The sequence below is a fragment of the Cherax quadricarinatus genome, chromosome 52 (assembly GCF_038502225.1).
Source record: "Cherax quadricarinatus isolate ZL_2023a chromosome 52, ASM3850222v1, whole genome shotgun sequence".
Taxonomy (NCBI): Eukaryota; Metazoa; Arthropoda; class Malacostraca; order Decapoda; family Parastacidae; genus Cherax; species Cherax quadricarinatus.
In genome coordinates, this window is record NC_091343.1 from 26,600,075 (window position 1) to 26,618,485 (window position 18,411).

Consider the following 18,411-nt stretch of genomic DNA (forward strand, 5'->3'; position numbering starts at 1 on the left):
TTCAACTTCCATTTGTGACCCTTTGTTGCTGTGTACCACCTCTGGAACATCTTGCCTCCGTCCACCATGTCGATTATTCTCAGTATTTAATATGTCGTTATCATATCACCCCTATCTTTCCTGTCCTCCAGTGTCGTCAGGTCGATTTCTCTTAACCTATCCTCTTAGGACATGCCTTTTAACTTCGGGACTAGTTTTCTTGCAAACCTTTGTACTTTCTCTAATTTCCATACGTGCTTGGCTAGGTGTGGGTTCCAAACTGGTGCTGCATACTTCAATATAGGCCTAACGTACAGGGTCCTGATCGATTCCTTATTGAGATTTTGGAATGCTCTTCTTAGGTTTGCTAGACGCCCGTATGCTGCAGCAATTATTTGGTTGATGTGTGCCTCAGGAGATGTGCCCGGTGTTAAACTCACCCCAAGATCCTTTTCCATGAGTGAGGTTTGTAGTCTCTGGTCCCCTGGACTGTACTACGTCTGCGGTCTTCTTTGCCCTTCCCCAGTCTTCATGACTACACTTGGTGGGGTTGAACGCCAGGAGCCAGTTTCTGGACCAGGCCTGTAGCCTGTCCAGATCCTTCATCCTCATCCGTTTGAATTCTTCGTATTAGTTTCACATCATCTGCAAACAGGAGCACTTCTGAAACCATAGCTTCTGTAATATTATTCACTTATACCAGAAACAGACCGGCCCTAGGACTGACCCCCGTGGAATCACGCTTGTCACAGGTGCTCATTCTGACACCTCGTCGCCTACCATGACTCGCTGTTTCCTTCCTGTCAGTTATTCTCTGATCCATTGCAGTGCCTTTCCTGTTATTCCTGCCTGCTCCTCTAACTTTTGCACTAATCTCTTGTGTGGAACTGCGTCGAAAGCCTTCTTACAGTCCAAGAAAATACATTTTACCCACACTTCTCTCACTCTTGTCTTCTGTTATCTTGTCGTAAAACTCCAGTAGGTTTGTGACACAAGATTTCCTTTTCCTAAAACTGTGCTGGTTATTGTTTATAAGTTTATTCCTTTCTTTGTGTTCACTACTCGTCTCCTGGCTTTGCATACTACGTATACATGTCAGTGACACTGGTCTGAGGTTTAATGCTGCCTGTCTCTCTCCTTTCTTAAATATTAGAGCTACATTTGCTGTCTTCCACACCTCAGATAGTTGCCCTGTTTCCATAAACGTGTTGAAGGTTGTTGTAAGTGGGACACACAGCACCTCTGCTCCCTCTCTCAGGATCCATGGAGAGATGTTGTCCGGTCCCACCTACCTCCATCTCTGTTGTATGTATTATATCCAGCACTTGTTGATGCACCCCACAATTCCGGGTTTCTGGGGTCCTTTCTGTCTCCGCAGAAAATACTTCATAAAATCTTGTGCTGCGCCCTTCACATACTTCTCCATCGTTCTCGTGATCTCCCCTGCTTCCTTCGTCAGACTGATTACCTGGTCCTTGAGTGTTGTTTTCCTCCTGATGTTGTTGAACAACAGCGTTGGTTCAGCATTGGCTAAAATACTATGTCGTTTTCCTATTGCCGCTGGTCCCCTCCGTGTCTTGCATATTCGTTTCTTGCTCATGGACGAATCTCCATATTTTCCTGGGTCCTTTGTCTTCTCTATCGCACTTGGGTTTGGCCTCTCTACACTTTTGGGTGAACCAAGGGCTCGTTCTTATTGTTTCTGTTGCCGTTGGGTACGAACCTCTCCTCTGCCTCCTTGCATTTCAATTACTAATTTTTCCACCAGTATTCTTTCCTGCTGAATCTCATGCAGGAAATTTCTCATGCCAATGTAGTGCCCTCTTTTGTACTTTGGCTTCTCCTTTCCTACTCGTCCTGCTTCCCTCTCCACTTGTAACTATACAATATATACGAAGCTTAGGACCACGTGAACGCTAGCTCCGAGGGGCTTTTCATATGTGATGGCCTCAACGTCGAACTACTCAAGGTGAATATTAGGTCCAGTCTTCCTGTTTTATCATATCTCTCTCTGGTAGTGTCCGTAACGTGTTGATGCATGAAGATCTCCAGTAGTACCACCATCATCTTAGCCCTCCACGTTTCTGGTCCCCCATGTGGCTCCAGGTGTGTGTGTGTGTGTGTGTGTGTGTGTGTGTGTGTGTGTGTGTGTGTGTGTGTGTGTGTGTGTGTGTGTGTGTGTGTGTGTGTGTGTGTGTGTGTGTGTGTGTGTGTGTGTGTGTGTGTGTGTGTGTGTAATTTCCCTAAAAACGATAATAATAATTATAATCGTTATTTTCATTATTCGAATTATCATGATAAAACACTTAACCTTAATAAGGCATTCAGTGCCAGGGAAATGGGATGCAATCGGGTGAGATCAAAGAGAGTGAAAGGTATTCCTAAGGCACCTTGGAATGAATTAGTCTACTAGTGTTACCTGGAGTCTCATCACAGCTATAATCCTTCTTCTTGCCTTTTCCAAATCCAATACGAAATATGTGATCCTCCATTCTGCGTCTTGCTTGCATCAGCTTCAGACTCATAGGTCTGAAAGAGAAACATCTTAAGTACAGTACCAAATATGCTTCAGTATAGTTTGTACAGTATTTGACTTTGTTCATTTTGTAACCAACCCGTTACTACTGTTCCTGATTTCATTAATTATGTAAGTAATTCATTACTGCTTAAATCTCCTTAGCAGGTCCCAGTCTTGAAGCCCTCTTTACCAACGTTCCTACTGACGCTGCAATCAACATTCTGAGACAGAGGCTCACTGAAAACCACGACCTCCCTTTACCTCTTCCAGATTTCATCAATCTAGTGGAACTGTGTGTTAATTTCAACTTCTTCAAGTATCAGGACAACTGTTACAAACAATGTTTTGGGATGGCAATGGGCAGCCCGCTCAGTGCTGTGCTTGCCAACCTCTTCATGGAAAACTTGGAGACAGAGAAATTCAGCACCCTCATTCCCAACACCGTTACCTGGCTAAGATACGTTGATGATATATTGGTTTTCTATCCGAGACGTCTCAATATCCAGGCCCTTCTCAACAAGATCAATGCAGTTGAACCATCAATAAAGTTTACACTTGAACTCGAAAATGATGGCAAACTTCCTTTCCTCGACGTTCTACTGTGCAGATCTCCCGACAGTGACAAACTTCTCTTCAAAGTGTATAGAAAACCTACCAACAAGGACGATCTTATACACTTTTATTCACACCAAGACACCCGCACTAAGAGAGGAGTCCTCATTGGCTTCTTCTTGAGAGCTCTTCGCATCTCCAGCCCTTGTTTTCTAGAAGAAGAATGCACTTACATAACACAAGCCTTTACACGTCTTCAGTTCCCATCTTTCTTCATCCGAGATTGCAGACTCAAGGCACAAGCTATCCTCAACAAACCGCCCATGGAACAGCCCCCTAAACAGTTCATAGTACTCCCATGTGGCGATGTTGCCAACAATACTCGCCGGGCACTTGCTATGAGTAACATCAACGTTTCCACCATAAACACATCCTCTATCAAAGACATCACTACTAAACGCAGCCCCACACCTCTAACTTCTACAGCAGGCGTCTACACTATCCCCTGTGGGTTCTGTCCCAAGAAATATGTAGGCGAGACAGGCAGAGATCTTGCAGTCCGCCTGAATGAGCATCGAAATGCCTCTAACAGAGACGATGTAAGGTACGCCTGTGTCCTCCACAGAGACTCCACGGGGCATTTGATGAACTGGAACGAGGCACAACTCGTTCTCACCGAACCAGACCTCAGACGCCGACGGTGCCTAGAAGCCTCACTAATCACCGTCACCGACACTATAGAACGCAACACTGGAAACTACAAAATTTCAAAAACATTGGCATACATGATACTTAAGCAGCACCAACCCAACAACACAGGAGTCACATGATTTCATCGTCTACCCGTCCTCATCATAGGAAGAGGTTGTTTTGATAAGGACCTGCCTCGCATGGGCCAGTGAGCCTTCTGCGGTGTTCCTCCATTCTTATGTTCTTATGACATTCCTCAGGTCACGTGCGTCACATCTCACTCTCCGCCTATATATATAATGTCTTTCTACCTCTGTATGTTAGAAGTGATCAAGGTCCCAGGACCGAAACGTTTTCTAATAAATATGTTATAGTGTTTGCTTACGTGTCTTTCTAAACCAACTTGTCGGTATTTATTACCAAGGTTTATACCAACTCATTATATAAATTGTTCACTTTGTTTACTACCATCCATGGAGTGGGCAGGAAGTGCATAATACTAGCTAATTTATATTCATTCAGTAAACAGTAATGCATAGATAGTTACTGGAAAAACCTATTTGTAATGAGTATAACCACAAAGTTCAAAAGGAAAAAAAGTATATATTATTTCCATCTATTCTGCTATCATTTGCTTTGAAATATTCATGTTGCTTTTATTTGGTTAGACGAATCTATACCGTTTTCATTAGGCTTGAAATATATCGGAACCGAATTACACAGTAATACAGTGATGTTAAGTTAACAGTTATATGCAAGTAATGATAACTGTTTGTTATGTCAATTTATTTGTTTTTCAATTTATTGTCTGTTCTGGTGAGAATAAGAAAATTCTATATCAATAATTTTATTAGAAGATTAAATTTCTAAAAATGACATGAGGAAATGGAAGACGAAGGAAGGCATGTTGTTAAGACGGAATAGTTCGTTTATGGTGCTGTTGATAAATTAGACACATGTGCAACTCTTGGGTATATTTATTGAGGAAACGTTTCGCCACACAGTGGCTTCATCAGTCCATACAAAGGAGAATCTTGAAGAACAGGAGGAGAATGAGGTAATCAGTCCCTCAACCTTGAGTCGATGTGGTCAGTCCATCAATCTTGAATAGAATACGGCATATCAGCGGAGAAGCAGCTTATAAACCGTATGGCAGGAGAGGTGCAGCAGTCATAAGTGGTGTCACATTTGTTCAATGTGGAAGTAGGTCGTGCCCAAGAATTAGGCAAGCGAAGAATTCCCAAGTATTAAGATCCCAAGAAGTTGCAGTGTCTGACAGGTTTGTAGATGAATGGTTCTCTGAACCATTCGTCTACATGGTGGTGTTGAAAGTGCCTGGGTTGGCTGCATTTGCAAGGTTTGCATACACCATGCAATACAGCACCTTGGATGGAGCAGCGCTCGGAAGTGAAGAGAGAGTTGGTGGGTAGAGAGGACTGTTGTGTAGCTTGAAGAATTCTAGTGGTGTCAGACCGGAGTTTTCTTATGGCGGCTTATGTCGGCGCTTTGAGGCGGCTTTTCTTAGCTTCTTCCTTGATTTTCTAAGACTGCACTTTTTTTCTTAGTGGGTATTTGGCTGCAGAGATATGATGAGTACCCTTGCAGTTTAGGCATGTTGGAGTGGTATTAGTGGTGGTGCAGGCTTTGAAGCCGTGACCTTTCCCACAGTTGGAACAAAATTTCTTATCTGTAATGGGACAGTGGTTCGTTGAGTGAAAGGTGAGACATGCACAAAATATTCTGGTTCTATATGACGTGGATGAATATGGTAGTATGAGATGGCTAGTCAGTCAGAGAGCACTTGGTTACTCATAGCGATGTTTGAAAAGATGATTTTGATCACTGAAGAGGCGTTAGGGATTCTGGTGTTGGTGTATACCGAGACTCAAGTGTTTTGTTCCTCGACAGAGGTCTTCAGGTCAACAGGTGATAAGGATGTGAGGATCGTGTCCAGCTGTTTTTCAAAAACAGAACGTTTCATCAGCGGGAAAGGAGAAAGAGATATGTTAAATTGTCGGTCTTCACTGCGGTGTCGTCCATGAGTTTGGATGCTTCATTATCACCAGTACATACGACAATGAAGAAGTCTTTAGACTTGAATGACCAGAGCTTTGGTCATGCAAGTCTAAAGGATAGCAAAGTGGGAAAAGGGTGGGTAGGTTTAGATTAGGTGAGATAAAGGTGCATTGTAATACAAATGTGTGTGTGTAGTGTCATTAATGAAATCAATTTCATTTAATGCGGATAATGCCAGATGACTGTGAAACAGAAACCTGTAACTGTTTTGCATGATGGTAGGATTGCTGGTTTCTTTTTCTGTCTCATAAACACGCTAGATAACAGGGATATCTTGCTACTCCTACTTACACTTTGGTCACACTTCACAGACACGCACATGCATATATATATATATGCATACATCTAGGTTTTTCTCCTTTTTCTAAATAGCTCTTGTTCCTCTTTATTTCTTCTATTGTCCATGGGGAAGTGGAAAAGAATCTTTCCTCCGTAAGCCATGCGTGTCGTATGAGGCGACTAAAATGCCGGGAGCAATGGGCTAGTAACCCCTTCTCCTGTAGACATTTACTAAAAAAGAAGAAAAACTTTATAAAACTGGGATGCTTAAATGTGCGTGGATGTAGTGCGGATGACAAGAAACAGATGATTGCTGATGTTATGAATGAAAAGAAGTTGGATGTCCTGGCCCTAAGCGAAACAAAGCTGAAGGGGGTAGGGGAGTTTCGTTGGGGGGAAATAAATGGGATTAAATCTGGAGTATCTGAGAGAGTTAGAGCAAAGGAAGGGGTAGCAGTAATGTTGAATGATCAGTTATGGAAGGAGAAACGAGAATATGAATGTGTAAATGCAAGAATTATGTGGATTAAAGTAAAGGTTGGATGCGAGAAGTGGGTCATAATAAGCGTGTATGCACCTGGAGAAGAGAGGAATGCAGAGGAGAGAGAGAGATTTTGGGAGATGTTAAGTGAATGTATAGGAGCCTTTGAACCAAGTGAGAGAGTAATTGTGGTAGGGGACCTGAATGCTAAAGTAGGAGAAACTTTTAGAGAGGGTGTGGTAGGTAAGTTTGGGGTGCCAGGTGTAAATGATAATGGGAGCCCTTTGATTGAACTTTGTATAGAAAGGGGTTTAGTTATAGGTAATACATATTTTAAGAAAAAGAGGATAAATAAGTATACAAGACATGATGTAGGGCGAAATGACAGTAGTTTGTTGGATTATGTATTGGTAGATAAAAGACTGTTAAGTAGACTTCAGGATGTACATGTTTATGGAGGGGCCACAGATATATCAGATCACTTTCTAGTTGTAGCTACACTGAGAGTAAAAGGTAGATGGGATACAAGGAGAATAGAAGCATCAGGGAAGAGAGAGGTGAAGGTTTATAAACTAAAAGAGGAGGCAGTTAGGGTAAGATATAAACAGCTATTGGAGGATAGATGGGCTAATGAGAGCATAGGCAATGGGGTCGAAGAGGTATGGGGTAGGTTTAAAAATGTAGTGTTAGAGTGTTCAGCAGAAGTTTGTGGTTACAGGAAAGTGGGTGCGGGAGGGAAGAGGAGCGATTGGTGGAATGATGATGTGAAGAGAGTAGTAAGGGAGAAAAAGTTAGCATATGAGAAGTTTTTACAAAGTAGAAGTGATGCAAGGAGGGAAGAGTATATGGAGAAAAAGAGAGAGGTTAAGAGAGTGGTGAAGCAATGTAAAAAGAGAGCAAATGAGAGAGTGGGTGAGATGTTATCAACAAATTTTGTTGAAAATAAGAAAAAGTTTTGGAGTGAGATTAACAAGTTAAGAAAGCCTAGAGAACAAATGGATTTGTCAGTTAAAAATAGGAGAGGAGAGTTATTAAATGGAGAGTTAGAGGTATTGGGAAGATGGAGGGAATATTTTGAGGAATTGTTAAATGTTGATGTAGATAGGGAAGCTATGATTTCGTGTATAGGGCAAGGAGGAACAAGATCTTGTAGGAGTGAGGAAGAGCCAGTTGTGAGTGTGGGGGAAGTTCGTGAGGCAGTAGGTAAAATGAAAGGGGGTAAGGCAGCCGGGATTGATGGGATAAAGATAGAAATGTTAAAAGCAGGTGGGGATATAGTATTGGAGTGGTTGGTGCAATTATTGAATAAATGTATGGAAGAGGGTAAGGTACCTAGGGATTGACAGAGAGCATGCATAGTTCCTTTGTATAAAGGCAAATGGGATAAAAGAGAGTGCAAAAATTATAGGGGGATAATCTGTTGAGTATACCTGGCAAAGTGTATGGTAGAGTTATTATTGAAAGAATTAAGAGTAAGACGGAGAATAGGATAGCAGATGAACAAGGAGGCTTTAGGAAAGATAGGGGGTGTGTGGACCAGGTGTTTACAGTGAAACATATAAGTGAACAGTATTTAGATAAGGCTAAAGAGGTTTTTGTGGCATTTATGGATTTGGAAAAGGCGTATGACAGGGTGGATAGGGGGGCAATGTGGCAGATGTTGCAGGTGTATGGTGTAGGAGGTAGGTTACTGAAAGCAGTGAAGAGTTTTTACGAGGATAGTGAGGCTCAAGTTAGAGTATGTAGGAAAGAGGGAAATTATTTCCCAGTAAAAGTAGGCCTTAGACAAGGATGTGTGATGTCACCGTGGTTGTTTAATATATTTATAGATGGAGTTGTAAGAGAAGTAAATGCGAGGGTCTTGGCAAGAGGCGTGGAGTTAAAAGATAAAGAATCACACATAAAGTGGGAGTTGTCACAGTTGCTCTTTGCTGATGACACTGTGCTCTTGGGAGATTCTGAAGAGAAGTTGCAGAGATTGGTGGATGAATTTGGTAGGGTGTGCAAAAGAAAAAAATTGAAAGTGAATACAGAAAAGAGTAAGGTTATGAGGATAACTAAAAGATTAGGTGATGAAAGATTGGATATCAGATTGGAGGGAGAGAGTATGGAGGAGGTGAATGTATTCAGATATTTGGGAGTGGATGTGTCAGCGGATGGGTCTATGAAAGATGAGGTGAATCATAGAATTGATGAGGGGAAAAGGGTGAGTGGTGCACTTAGGAGTCTGTGGAGACAAAGAACTTTGTCCTTGGAGGCAAAGAGGGGAATGTATGAGAGTATAGTTTTACCAACGCTCTTACATGGGTGTGAAGCATGGGTGATGAATGTTGCAGCGAGGAGAAGGCTGGAGGCAGTGGAGATGTGTGAATATAATGCAGAGAATTCGTAGTTTGGAAGTTAGGAGGAGGTGCGGGATTACCAAAACTGTTGTCCAGAGGGCTGAGGAAGGGTTGTTGAGGTGGTTCGGACATGTGGAGAGAATGGAGCGAAACAGAATAACTTCAAGAGTGTATCAGTCTGTAGTGGAAGGAAGGCAGGGTAGGGGTCGGCCTAGGAAAGGTTGGAGGGAGGGGGTAAAGGAGGTTTTGTGTGCGAGGGGCTTGGACTTCCAGCAGGCATGCGTGAGCGTGTTTGATAGGAGTGAATGGAGACAAATGGTTTTTAATACTTGACGTGCTGTTGGAGTGTGAGCAAAGTAACATTTATGAAGGGGTTCAGGGAAACCGGCAGGCCGGACTTGAGTCCTGGAGATGGGAAGTACAGTGCCTGCACTCTGAAGGAGGGGTGTTAATGTTGCAGTTTAAAAACTGTAGTGTAAAGCACCCTTCTGGCAAGACAGTGATGGAGTGAATGATGGTGAAAGTTTTTCTTTTTCGGGCCACCCTGCCTTGGTGGGAATCGGCCAGTGTGATAATAAATAAATAACACTTACCCATCTGTTTCACACAGTTATAACAAATGTATAACTGCATGATGCTGAGTTGGCAGGAGGTATGCTGTTTGCAATTGCCTTTTTTCGATTGCAGGAAGTAGGCTGGAAATGGCAATAACAAGACGACTGATTGATGTATGTAGATCGATTGCTACCCAGAGACACTGGCCAGCTCAGCTACTTCAGAGGTGGCATCCTGCCGTAGTAAGTTTCCAGATGTTACATGGGTAGATGTAATAGTTAATAAGTTAAAAGGGAAGTCTCCATAAATGGGGGTGGTTTTGTTCTTACTGGACATAAAAGGGTTCTGGTGTTACCCATTCATCCGTATCTTCTGAGAGGTAACTCAGGATTATTGGTCTCTGGAAATTATTCTTATGGATGAATCGTCACACTCTTTCTTTGGGTTTTGTTGAGAGGTGTGTTGGTGATGTAGCCGGTGGTATTTGCTGGCTGGTGAGGGTTTTCTCTGTCTGGTATATAGAGTTCTTGAATGTCATATAGCTGTTTTTTAGTTTATCAAGCCTTACATTTATTGCATCTATCTCCTGTTGGATAGATGCAATGAATGTCTGTGACGAAGCAGATTGCTCTCTTCTGAGCTCTTTGTAGCTGTAATATATTGGTTTTAGTTGTTAATGACATGGGTACACAAGGATATTCTGGCATAGGTTTTATTATCATCTTGCATAGGTGTTTCTTGATGTGAAAAAGGGCTTGATTAAACCTGTATATATTGCTGAGATGGACTTTGACTAAGTTCACCTTTTTAGAGATGTGAGATATGGAGCGGAATAATCTGCCTATTTCATATCCCAGGATTTTGTTAGGGTTTCTGATAGCAACAGGTGTACCTCTGATGGAGATACCCCCCTTGTCTTCTATAGTTGTTGAAAAACATCCGATGGTGATGATGAGGACTTTGGGTTGGTCGTTATTCTCCATTTATTCTCCCAGTTTGCTGTTCTTTGCAGTTCCATATTCATTTTTTTTATTACCCTCGCATGCTTATATTTTCCCATTATGGGGGTGGATGATACTATGTGGATAACATCATCAGCAAATTTGGTGATTATAATATCATTGAGCTCTGGTTGAGGGAGATTGTTTACACATACAGTGGAACCTTAGTACTCGAACGGTTCCATACTCGAACAATTCGGTACTCGAACGCTTTGTTCCGTAAAAAGAAATCACTCAGTTGTCGACTGTTTGTTAGGCATACGACCAAATAAGCATGAAATGCCAGAACATGTGCGTCAGTCTCTCCGCAGCTGTTGCTCAGTCCATACAATATGCCTTTAATTATTAATTTGGGCATCTTTATTGTGTTTCTAGGTTATCTATCATGTTTCTGATATCAAGTTGGAATAAATGTGATAGATAGATAATCTTTATTACCTATAGCAGCAAAATTACACAACACAGTATTCACGTATCCGGCCATCAAGGCGACTATCAGATAATGGATGCTCCTTCTGCTGGCCCCTCCCTCTCTCTCCTATAGCTCCTCCCACTTCGAGCCACTCTTATATTACGCTTACTTTCCGTTTAAAATTTTTATTCACACAAAAAACAAAAGATTTACTATTATGCAGACTACTGCATTATTAAAAAAATGGTATAAATAATATCAGCGCATGATGTGTATGTGATGTGTGACGTAATTTGTTTACTCTTGAACATCAGCAAAAATTGAACTTTTCGGCTAATCTGAGCTCAATTTCAAGGTACTGTTAGTCTGTAAATCATGTAAATCAAATTCATCTCTATTTCTGTAATACATCTTTATCTTTCATTCTATCAAATGAAACCAAGAAAACGAGAATACGAGAATACAATCATAAATACCATTTGAAAATACACCGTGTATTTATGGGGTCTGAAACGGATAAATTTACTGTACATTATTCCTTATGGGAAAAATTCGATCTGTATTTGAAGAGATTGACACTCGAACAGCCTATTGGAACGAATTAAGTTCGAGTACCGAGGTTCCACTGTATCTTGAATAGTATCGGGCCAAGGCACGAGCCTTGTGGCAATCCAGCTGTCGGTGTGAAAGGCTCTGCTAACTTGCCATTAAAGGTAGGGATGAATCGTCTTTTTGATATGAAGTTATATATGAATCTGAGAAAATTCCAGTTATGGTCAGGAAGGTCTACGAGTTTAAATATGAGTCATTCGTACCACAAGCTGTCAAAAACTATGTGTACATCCCTGGTTGCAATTAAGACAAGGTTGCTCTGTTACCTCAGGTTGTTCACAACATCAAAGATGGTATTTATAGCGTGTTGGGTTCCTCTGTGGGTTCCGAATCCAAACTGTTTTTCAGAGAAGAGGTGATTGTATTCCACATAGTAGTTTAATCTGTTGGAAATGATTTTCTCAAGGACTTTACCTGTGACTTCAAGTGATGAGATAGATTTACGTTTGTCTTTATTGGGTTTTGCAATGAATATCATCCTTGCTGTCTTAAGAGCCACTGGAAAGTGTCCCGAGGCCAAGATGGCATTAAAGATATTTACCAGAGACATTTTTGCAGTTTCTGGGTAAGAACTTTACTTGTTTCATTGTTATACCTGAGATGCCAGGAGCTTTATTACTCTTTCTGCCTATAACTTGACTCAACTCTGTGAGTGTGATTGGTTATGTAAGGAAGTGTTCATCTTCAAGAGTACATGTATCAATTAAAGGTATTGGATGGAGGTCAGCTCTGCTGTCATCTCTTAATTCGTTAACCCACTTGTAATGCTTATTATTAAACTATCTACTCTCATTATGTGAAAGAATTTTCTCACACACATCTTGTTGGTTATCAAGTTTGATATCAACTTCCTCATCATCGTCGTCGGTGAAGGAATGTATTAGATAACGGGAAGCCAGAACTTTTCAGGATGACGTTTGTATTGATTAGCTTGAAGAACAAGATATTTCCATAATACAATTTTGTGTTGTGTGGTCGGGGTAATTAATTCTCTTCTCAACCTCTGCAGTATAACCCTTGTGGGCTGTCTCGTTTGATGGTGCTTTCTACACACTGCTTGATTTTTCATGCAGTCCCTATTTTCCCTGGTTGGTTTATATTGTTGTTTGATCTTTCATGTATTTAATTGGCAACTTGCATGAATGGCCTCTATGATTGTTTTGTGGAAGGAACTGATTGCCTCGTCAATTGCATATGAAGGCTGGTTCTCAAGCGAAACAGTAAGGTCATTGCGTAAGTAGTCCCTGAAGGGATAGGTGTCGGAGTAGTGGTATTCTAAATGGCGATGCTTGTAGTGTTATTATAACAGGGATGTGGTCAGACCCTACGTTTCCATCACGGGAGACTCTGCAGCGGTATAGGTCACAATCTCTGTTGGTTGAGACTATATCAGATGTCCCCGTATGAGAACCTACATATGACTTAAAGAATGGGCCTTGGAATGATAGATTTCTTGCTGTTATTATATTAAATAGTTGTTTTTTCTTTAGGTCAGCCAGCGGATGGCCGGCGCAGCAGTTGAAGAGTGTGGGGTGATGAGCATTACAATCTCCTGCCATGACTGTTGGAATATGTCTACGTGGTATCTATATATGGCTGTCTAGGAGGAAAATATCTAGTTCCAACTATTAACTGACCATATGAAGTCGTCAATTCTGTTGCTATAATCCTGTCTTCGTTGGATGTTACGGAAAGCATCTCCTAGATTCACTAGGATAGCCACTCCACTAAATGGCCTTCTCCATTTCTCGACAGTAGGGTAACTACGTGTCTTTAAATGTTTGTCTGCTCTCGCTGCTGTTTCATTCAGAAGGATGATGTCAAGGTTGTGACTGTGTAGTTCGACTTCAAGGAGATAGCGGTTAAAGAAATTTTTAATATTAATTTGCCAAATTATAACCCCCATTATTTCGTGAAATTTGCGTTTTAGCTGCGTACAGACAGTTGGTGTCTGAGATTATTGCTGCAAGGTGTGTGCAAGTTTTCCCTTCTGGATTCATCAAGGGGAGGATTGTAGTCCTGAGTGGTTTTCTGTGTACCGGATATTTCATCTTCCTCACTGCTGCTGGTGATATTAACTGATGCGTCAGATTCATCAGCTGACAACTATGGCATGTCATTCACAGCCTCAGTCGGTATATTCACACTACTGACTATAGGAAACAGTGGGGGCTGCATGTGGAAATATGTAAGTCCACTTTGGGTATCGTAGGAAACTACTTGTACATTAGGGTCAGCTGCTACAGCGGCAGACTGTGCATCAGTCTGTTGCAAGTTCAACGGCAGGTATTATCTCACTTGTCTGAGTTGTTGTTTCAAGTGAGTCCTCCATTATGGCTGTACCTCGGTTGTGTGATGAGGTTTGATTATGAGCAGTTGTGGAGGAGGGCACATGAAAGGAATGGTTCAATTTTTGAGTTCACATTATTTGTAATGATTAAGAGTATGGCTCCATTAGCTAATAACAAATCATTTAAAATACATGAGCAGAACTTAAATGAAAGTTTATACTGTGATTTAACCAGGATTTGCAAGCTACACACTGAGTTTGTATTGACTTCATGTCGCAAAATTGCAAGATATTGCAAAATTGTATGTTATAAAATCCCTCCCTCCTCTACAAAATTGGTAAGATGTACAATGTTCTAGTCAACATCAGATGGAAGATAAAGAGCTAGATAATCTTAATTTCAAAGTCTTTTTGAGCGATATGTCAATAGATTGTGTGATAAAAAATGTTGAAATTTGTGTGTTTTTTATGGATTTTTTGGGGAGATTGAAATTCAATAAAAACAAAATCAAAGCTGAATTTTAATAGAACCACCATTCCTCAATAATGTGTGAAAAAATCATGACTCTTCTATTAATGCTCTTCGCAAAAACTCAAAACAAATGTCAATAGCTTATTCCTGAGTTATTCATATTTTTGTTTTCTATAAAACTCTATGGATACGGCGCGCCTAATCTCAGCATGTTGTTTACCATCTTCTTGTTGACAGCTCTCAGGCTACTGAGCCAAAACACTTTGCGCTCTTTACTTTAGTTCTCAAAGAAGTTGCCATTTTGAGTATTTAGAATGAAACAATCATAAAAATCGTAATTTTTGGAGTAAAAAAAAGCACTAATTACCAATATGTCCTCTTGATGATAGTAAAAAAAAAAAAAAAAAATTACATTTTTGGAAAAACATACTTACAAATTTGATAGAAGAAGCTGATTGCATCAACATGTTGCCAGAATTATGCACTATTTTTCGATAAGAAACATTATTTTCCATAATTTTTCAACTTCAATTTTTTATCACTCCAAAAAACTGCCTTGTGCCCTTGACATTGGTACCTGCTATCTCCTTGACCAACATGAACATCAGTGTACCTCTCATTACATCTACCTCTGAGGACCAGAGGGACATACGGATTAAGGATGGTCCTTGTGCTTGGTGTATGTAGGTGCTAGGTTTAGGGTGGGGCACTACAGGAGGGGCAGAATTCCAAACATTATAACTGGTAGAGGTGGCAGTAGGAGTCCCACCTAGATCCAGTACCGGGACATTTTTGGAGGTGCTTGGGGAGTGATTTTCTTGGAGTTTGCCTGTTTCTTACTTTCCAGAATTTGCTAGATTGTAGATTTCCTAACAGTGAAATTAGGTGAGACAGCATGATGTTTCCCTTTACAAAAGGCACACTTGGGGTTGTGTTTGTTAGGGCAGTTCATGAAAACATTTTCACCAGAGCAGATACTGCAAATCGTTTTTTGGGTTGCTGCTTTTATTTGTATTATGACCAAATTCATAACACTTAAAACTTTTTGAAACACTGACAAACCTTTCCATGGAGATTTGGTCTGGTGTTTACCTGGTGCCAAAGCATTTCATATCATTTCCACATATTATTTTGGCTCTTTCTGGTGTCTCTAGAATTAATTTTAATGTTTGCTGGTTGCTTGAACTTTTGGCAAATTTATATGTCTTAAGAACCTGGAAATCGGAGTTTTCATGATTAATTTCTTCATCAAGATCTTCAGCAGTGCAGTCTCTCATGAAACTGTTGATTCTTCCACAAATACAGTACGTTGTACCTGGTAGTTGTTAGGTGGAATGGGGATGATTCCCAGATTATTTAATTTTTCAAGAACATCATTCTTGAGCAATTGGAGCAGTTGCTTTTCAGAGGAGAGTACAAGTACCGCACCAGAGTGAGTTTGGAATACATCCACAGGTGCAGCAGTGGAGTTGGTACAAATACAATTAAATATTTCTCTCTGGGACTTTTGGTTGTCACTTACACGAATTCTTACTCTTAGTTTTGGTATGATGCCCAGCAAGGTACAGCTGACACATAAGATACGCTGTAAAAAGAAAATCTTTCCTGTGTGTCATTCATACACAACCCTACTTCAGCTGACTTATGAAGGTCAGCCCCTAAGATAGCCTACCCTCGAGGAGTGAGAGAGACGAGGCCTAAGGCAATGATCGACCAGAGTTTAAAATATCACACGGTGTTTTAGAGAGAAAAGGTAGAAACACAGCAGTGTCAGTAGTGTGTAAGTGGTTAGGTCAGTGTATTTGTTGGGAATTGTGGGGTAAGGATGGGGTACGATGAGGTGGTGGAGTGGACGGGAGGGAACTAGTAAGCTAGTCATCGCCTTACCCTCTTGAAGGGATAGGGCTTGAAGTGACAGCAAGTTTTCCTCTCAGCTCTGATCAAACTAGAACTGAGCATAACCCAAGAAATGTAACCTGGGTCTTAGTGTTCAGAGTGAAAACACAGACGTCCTCTCTCTACGCCGTCCTCTTGCAGACTCTGGGAATGTGTGTATGAATCTGTGTATTTGGGAATGGAAATCTGTCAACGAGTGGATTGCTGTAAATTTGACCTACAAGTAGGTCCTTACAGGGGCAGCAAAGGTTAGTTTGGTAGTCATTTATAACTCCACTGGACGGCTTAATCTTTACACGATGTGTAATGGCAATGGCCTTTAGGATAAAAATATCCCTCCTCAACTGGGATCATAGGGAGACTGTAGAGATGAGTGTCAGAGCGTCTGTGACTGGCCAGGGCGAAGTCTCAGTTTGCTCCCTCGCTCCAGGAAATCAGTCATAATAGATGTTATGAGCAATCAGATGTGGAAGTAGCATACCTATCAATACAGATGTTATTAAGAAGGAGACGTCGACCGGACATGCGTTATCGTAACAGATGGTTCGAGGAAGCAGAAATCAAGCTAGTATTCCTATTATAACAGATGTTACCGTCGACTGAGCATGCCTATCTTAACTAACATATTATAAGGAGACAATGAATAAACATACTTGTCATAAGAGATGCGCACATAGTTTGAAACTATTCACAATGACATATAATTCAACCTTCAACGTTATTTCCTTTCCGCATTATTTCTCTAGTTTTTGCAATTTAGGAGGAAAAGTTGAATACTGAAAAACCTCGCTCTAGTGGGAGTAAAGTAACAAGTAACATATATCCCAGAAGTTTAAGAGATAAGTAACAAAATAAATAACTGCTAAAAGAAAATGCACAAAAATTACTTACCCAGCACCAGGTTTGGTAACAAGCCTTGGACGAGTAACGCCTCCCATTAGACCATGAGAAATGCTATGTGACGCCGAGTGGGAAAGACGGCGAGCAAGAGCAGGTGGCAGCTCGACTGCATCTCCAAGAAATGGGTGAATTCCTGTTCCCTCCCCTTCCATGCTTCTTCCACGTAGCCAGCTTACTAATGAAAAGCAAAGGTTCCATATCTTAACACGTTATATACACATATAACAAAAGAGGAGATACAGTACCTCAATTGGTAAGAGGAAAAAAGTTATTTTTTTCTATTAATAAATAATTGTAGTGGTCCAAGAGTCGTTGAATGATAGTTTTCTCCAAATTTTGTTGTTGATGTTGTTGTCTACAAAATTGGCCATCATGTTTCCATCAGTCACTGATGGAAACGTGGTTCTACAGTACTGACCATCAAGTTACCAACAAATATGCAGGAAACTTGCACTTTTTCTGGTCCTGACAAAAATGCCTCTATATGAAGGCTTCTAATGTAGAACAGTTTTGAGAGATAATAGTTTATTAAGCGCATCAGCCGTTTCCCCACTAAACTAGCATGATCCAAATCATGGAACAAACATGAATTCGAAACGTGGCCCTGAATCCTGAATGGTAGCAGGTACAGCGTTCAACCACTGGGCTGTGAGGTTTCTAATAGGAAAGTCTGACAGAGAGAACTGCTGTGTCATGTCTGCATCAGACAGCACTAATTTGTGACTTAACTGTCCTTCCCCAAAGCCCCAGTAGTCTTACAGCGGATCTATTACAATAGCCATCAAAGCAATATAATCAATGAAGTGAAGATAATTCGTAATAAACAACTGTCAATGAATAAACAGAAGAATGAACAGGAATTCGAACCGCTGTCCAGAATGGTAGTAGGTCGAGTGCACTACCACTGGGCAACGAAGCTTTTAATAGAAAAGTGTTAGAGTCCGGGACCTGCTACTATTCAGGACCACGGTTCGAATCCCCATCTATTCTTCTGTTTATTAACTGACAGTCGTTTATTATGATTTATTTTAAATTCATAGACTATATGGCTGTGAGAGGTATGAAAATATATCTGCTATACGGCTACTAGAGCAGTGAAGCTTTCCTATCAGAAGCCTCGTAGCCCAGTGGTAGAGCTTGGACCTATTACCATTCAGAACCAGGGTTCGAGTCCCCGTCCATTATTTACGACTTATCTGGAACTTATTTAATAGCTTCTTTTCAGACCATTTGAATCATACTATTCCGATGATTCTTAGAGCCGCAAAAACGCCACCAGTCGTGTAACGTGCAGGAGTGGAACTTCCCACTCCCCGAGCGCAAGACCGACTTACTAGGTTCCCGGAATCCCATTAT

At 41.0% G+C, this 18,411-nt stretch overlaps 1 protein-coding gene across 1 annotated transcript in view; it reads right to left on the bottom strand.

Annotated features, from left to right (window-relative positions):
- Positions 1–18,411, bottom strand: part of LOC128696898 (protein unc-80 homolog) — a 1,079,316-nt gene that overhangs the window by 458,309 nt on the left and 602,596 nt on the right. Inside the window, exons 29-30 of the mRNA XM_070095999.1 lie at positions 17,047–17,230; positions 2,399–2,508 (exon numbers count right to left, since the gene is read on the bottom strand). Of these exons, the coding sequence (XP_069952100.1) occupies positions 2,399–2,508; positions 17,047–17,230 (294 nt within the window). The remainder of the gene's footprint in view (positions 1–2,398; positions 2,509–17,046; positions 17,231–18,411) is intronic.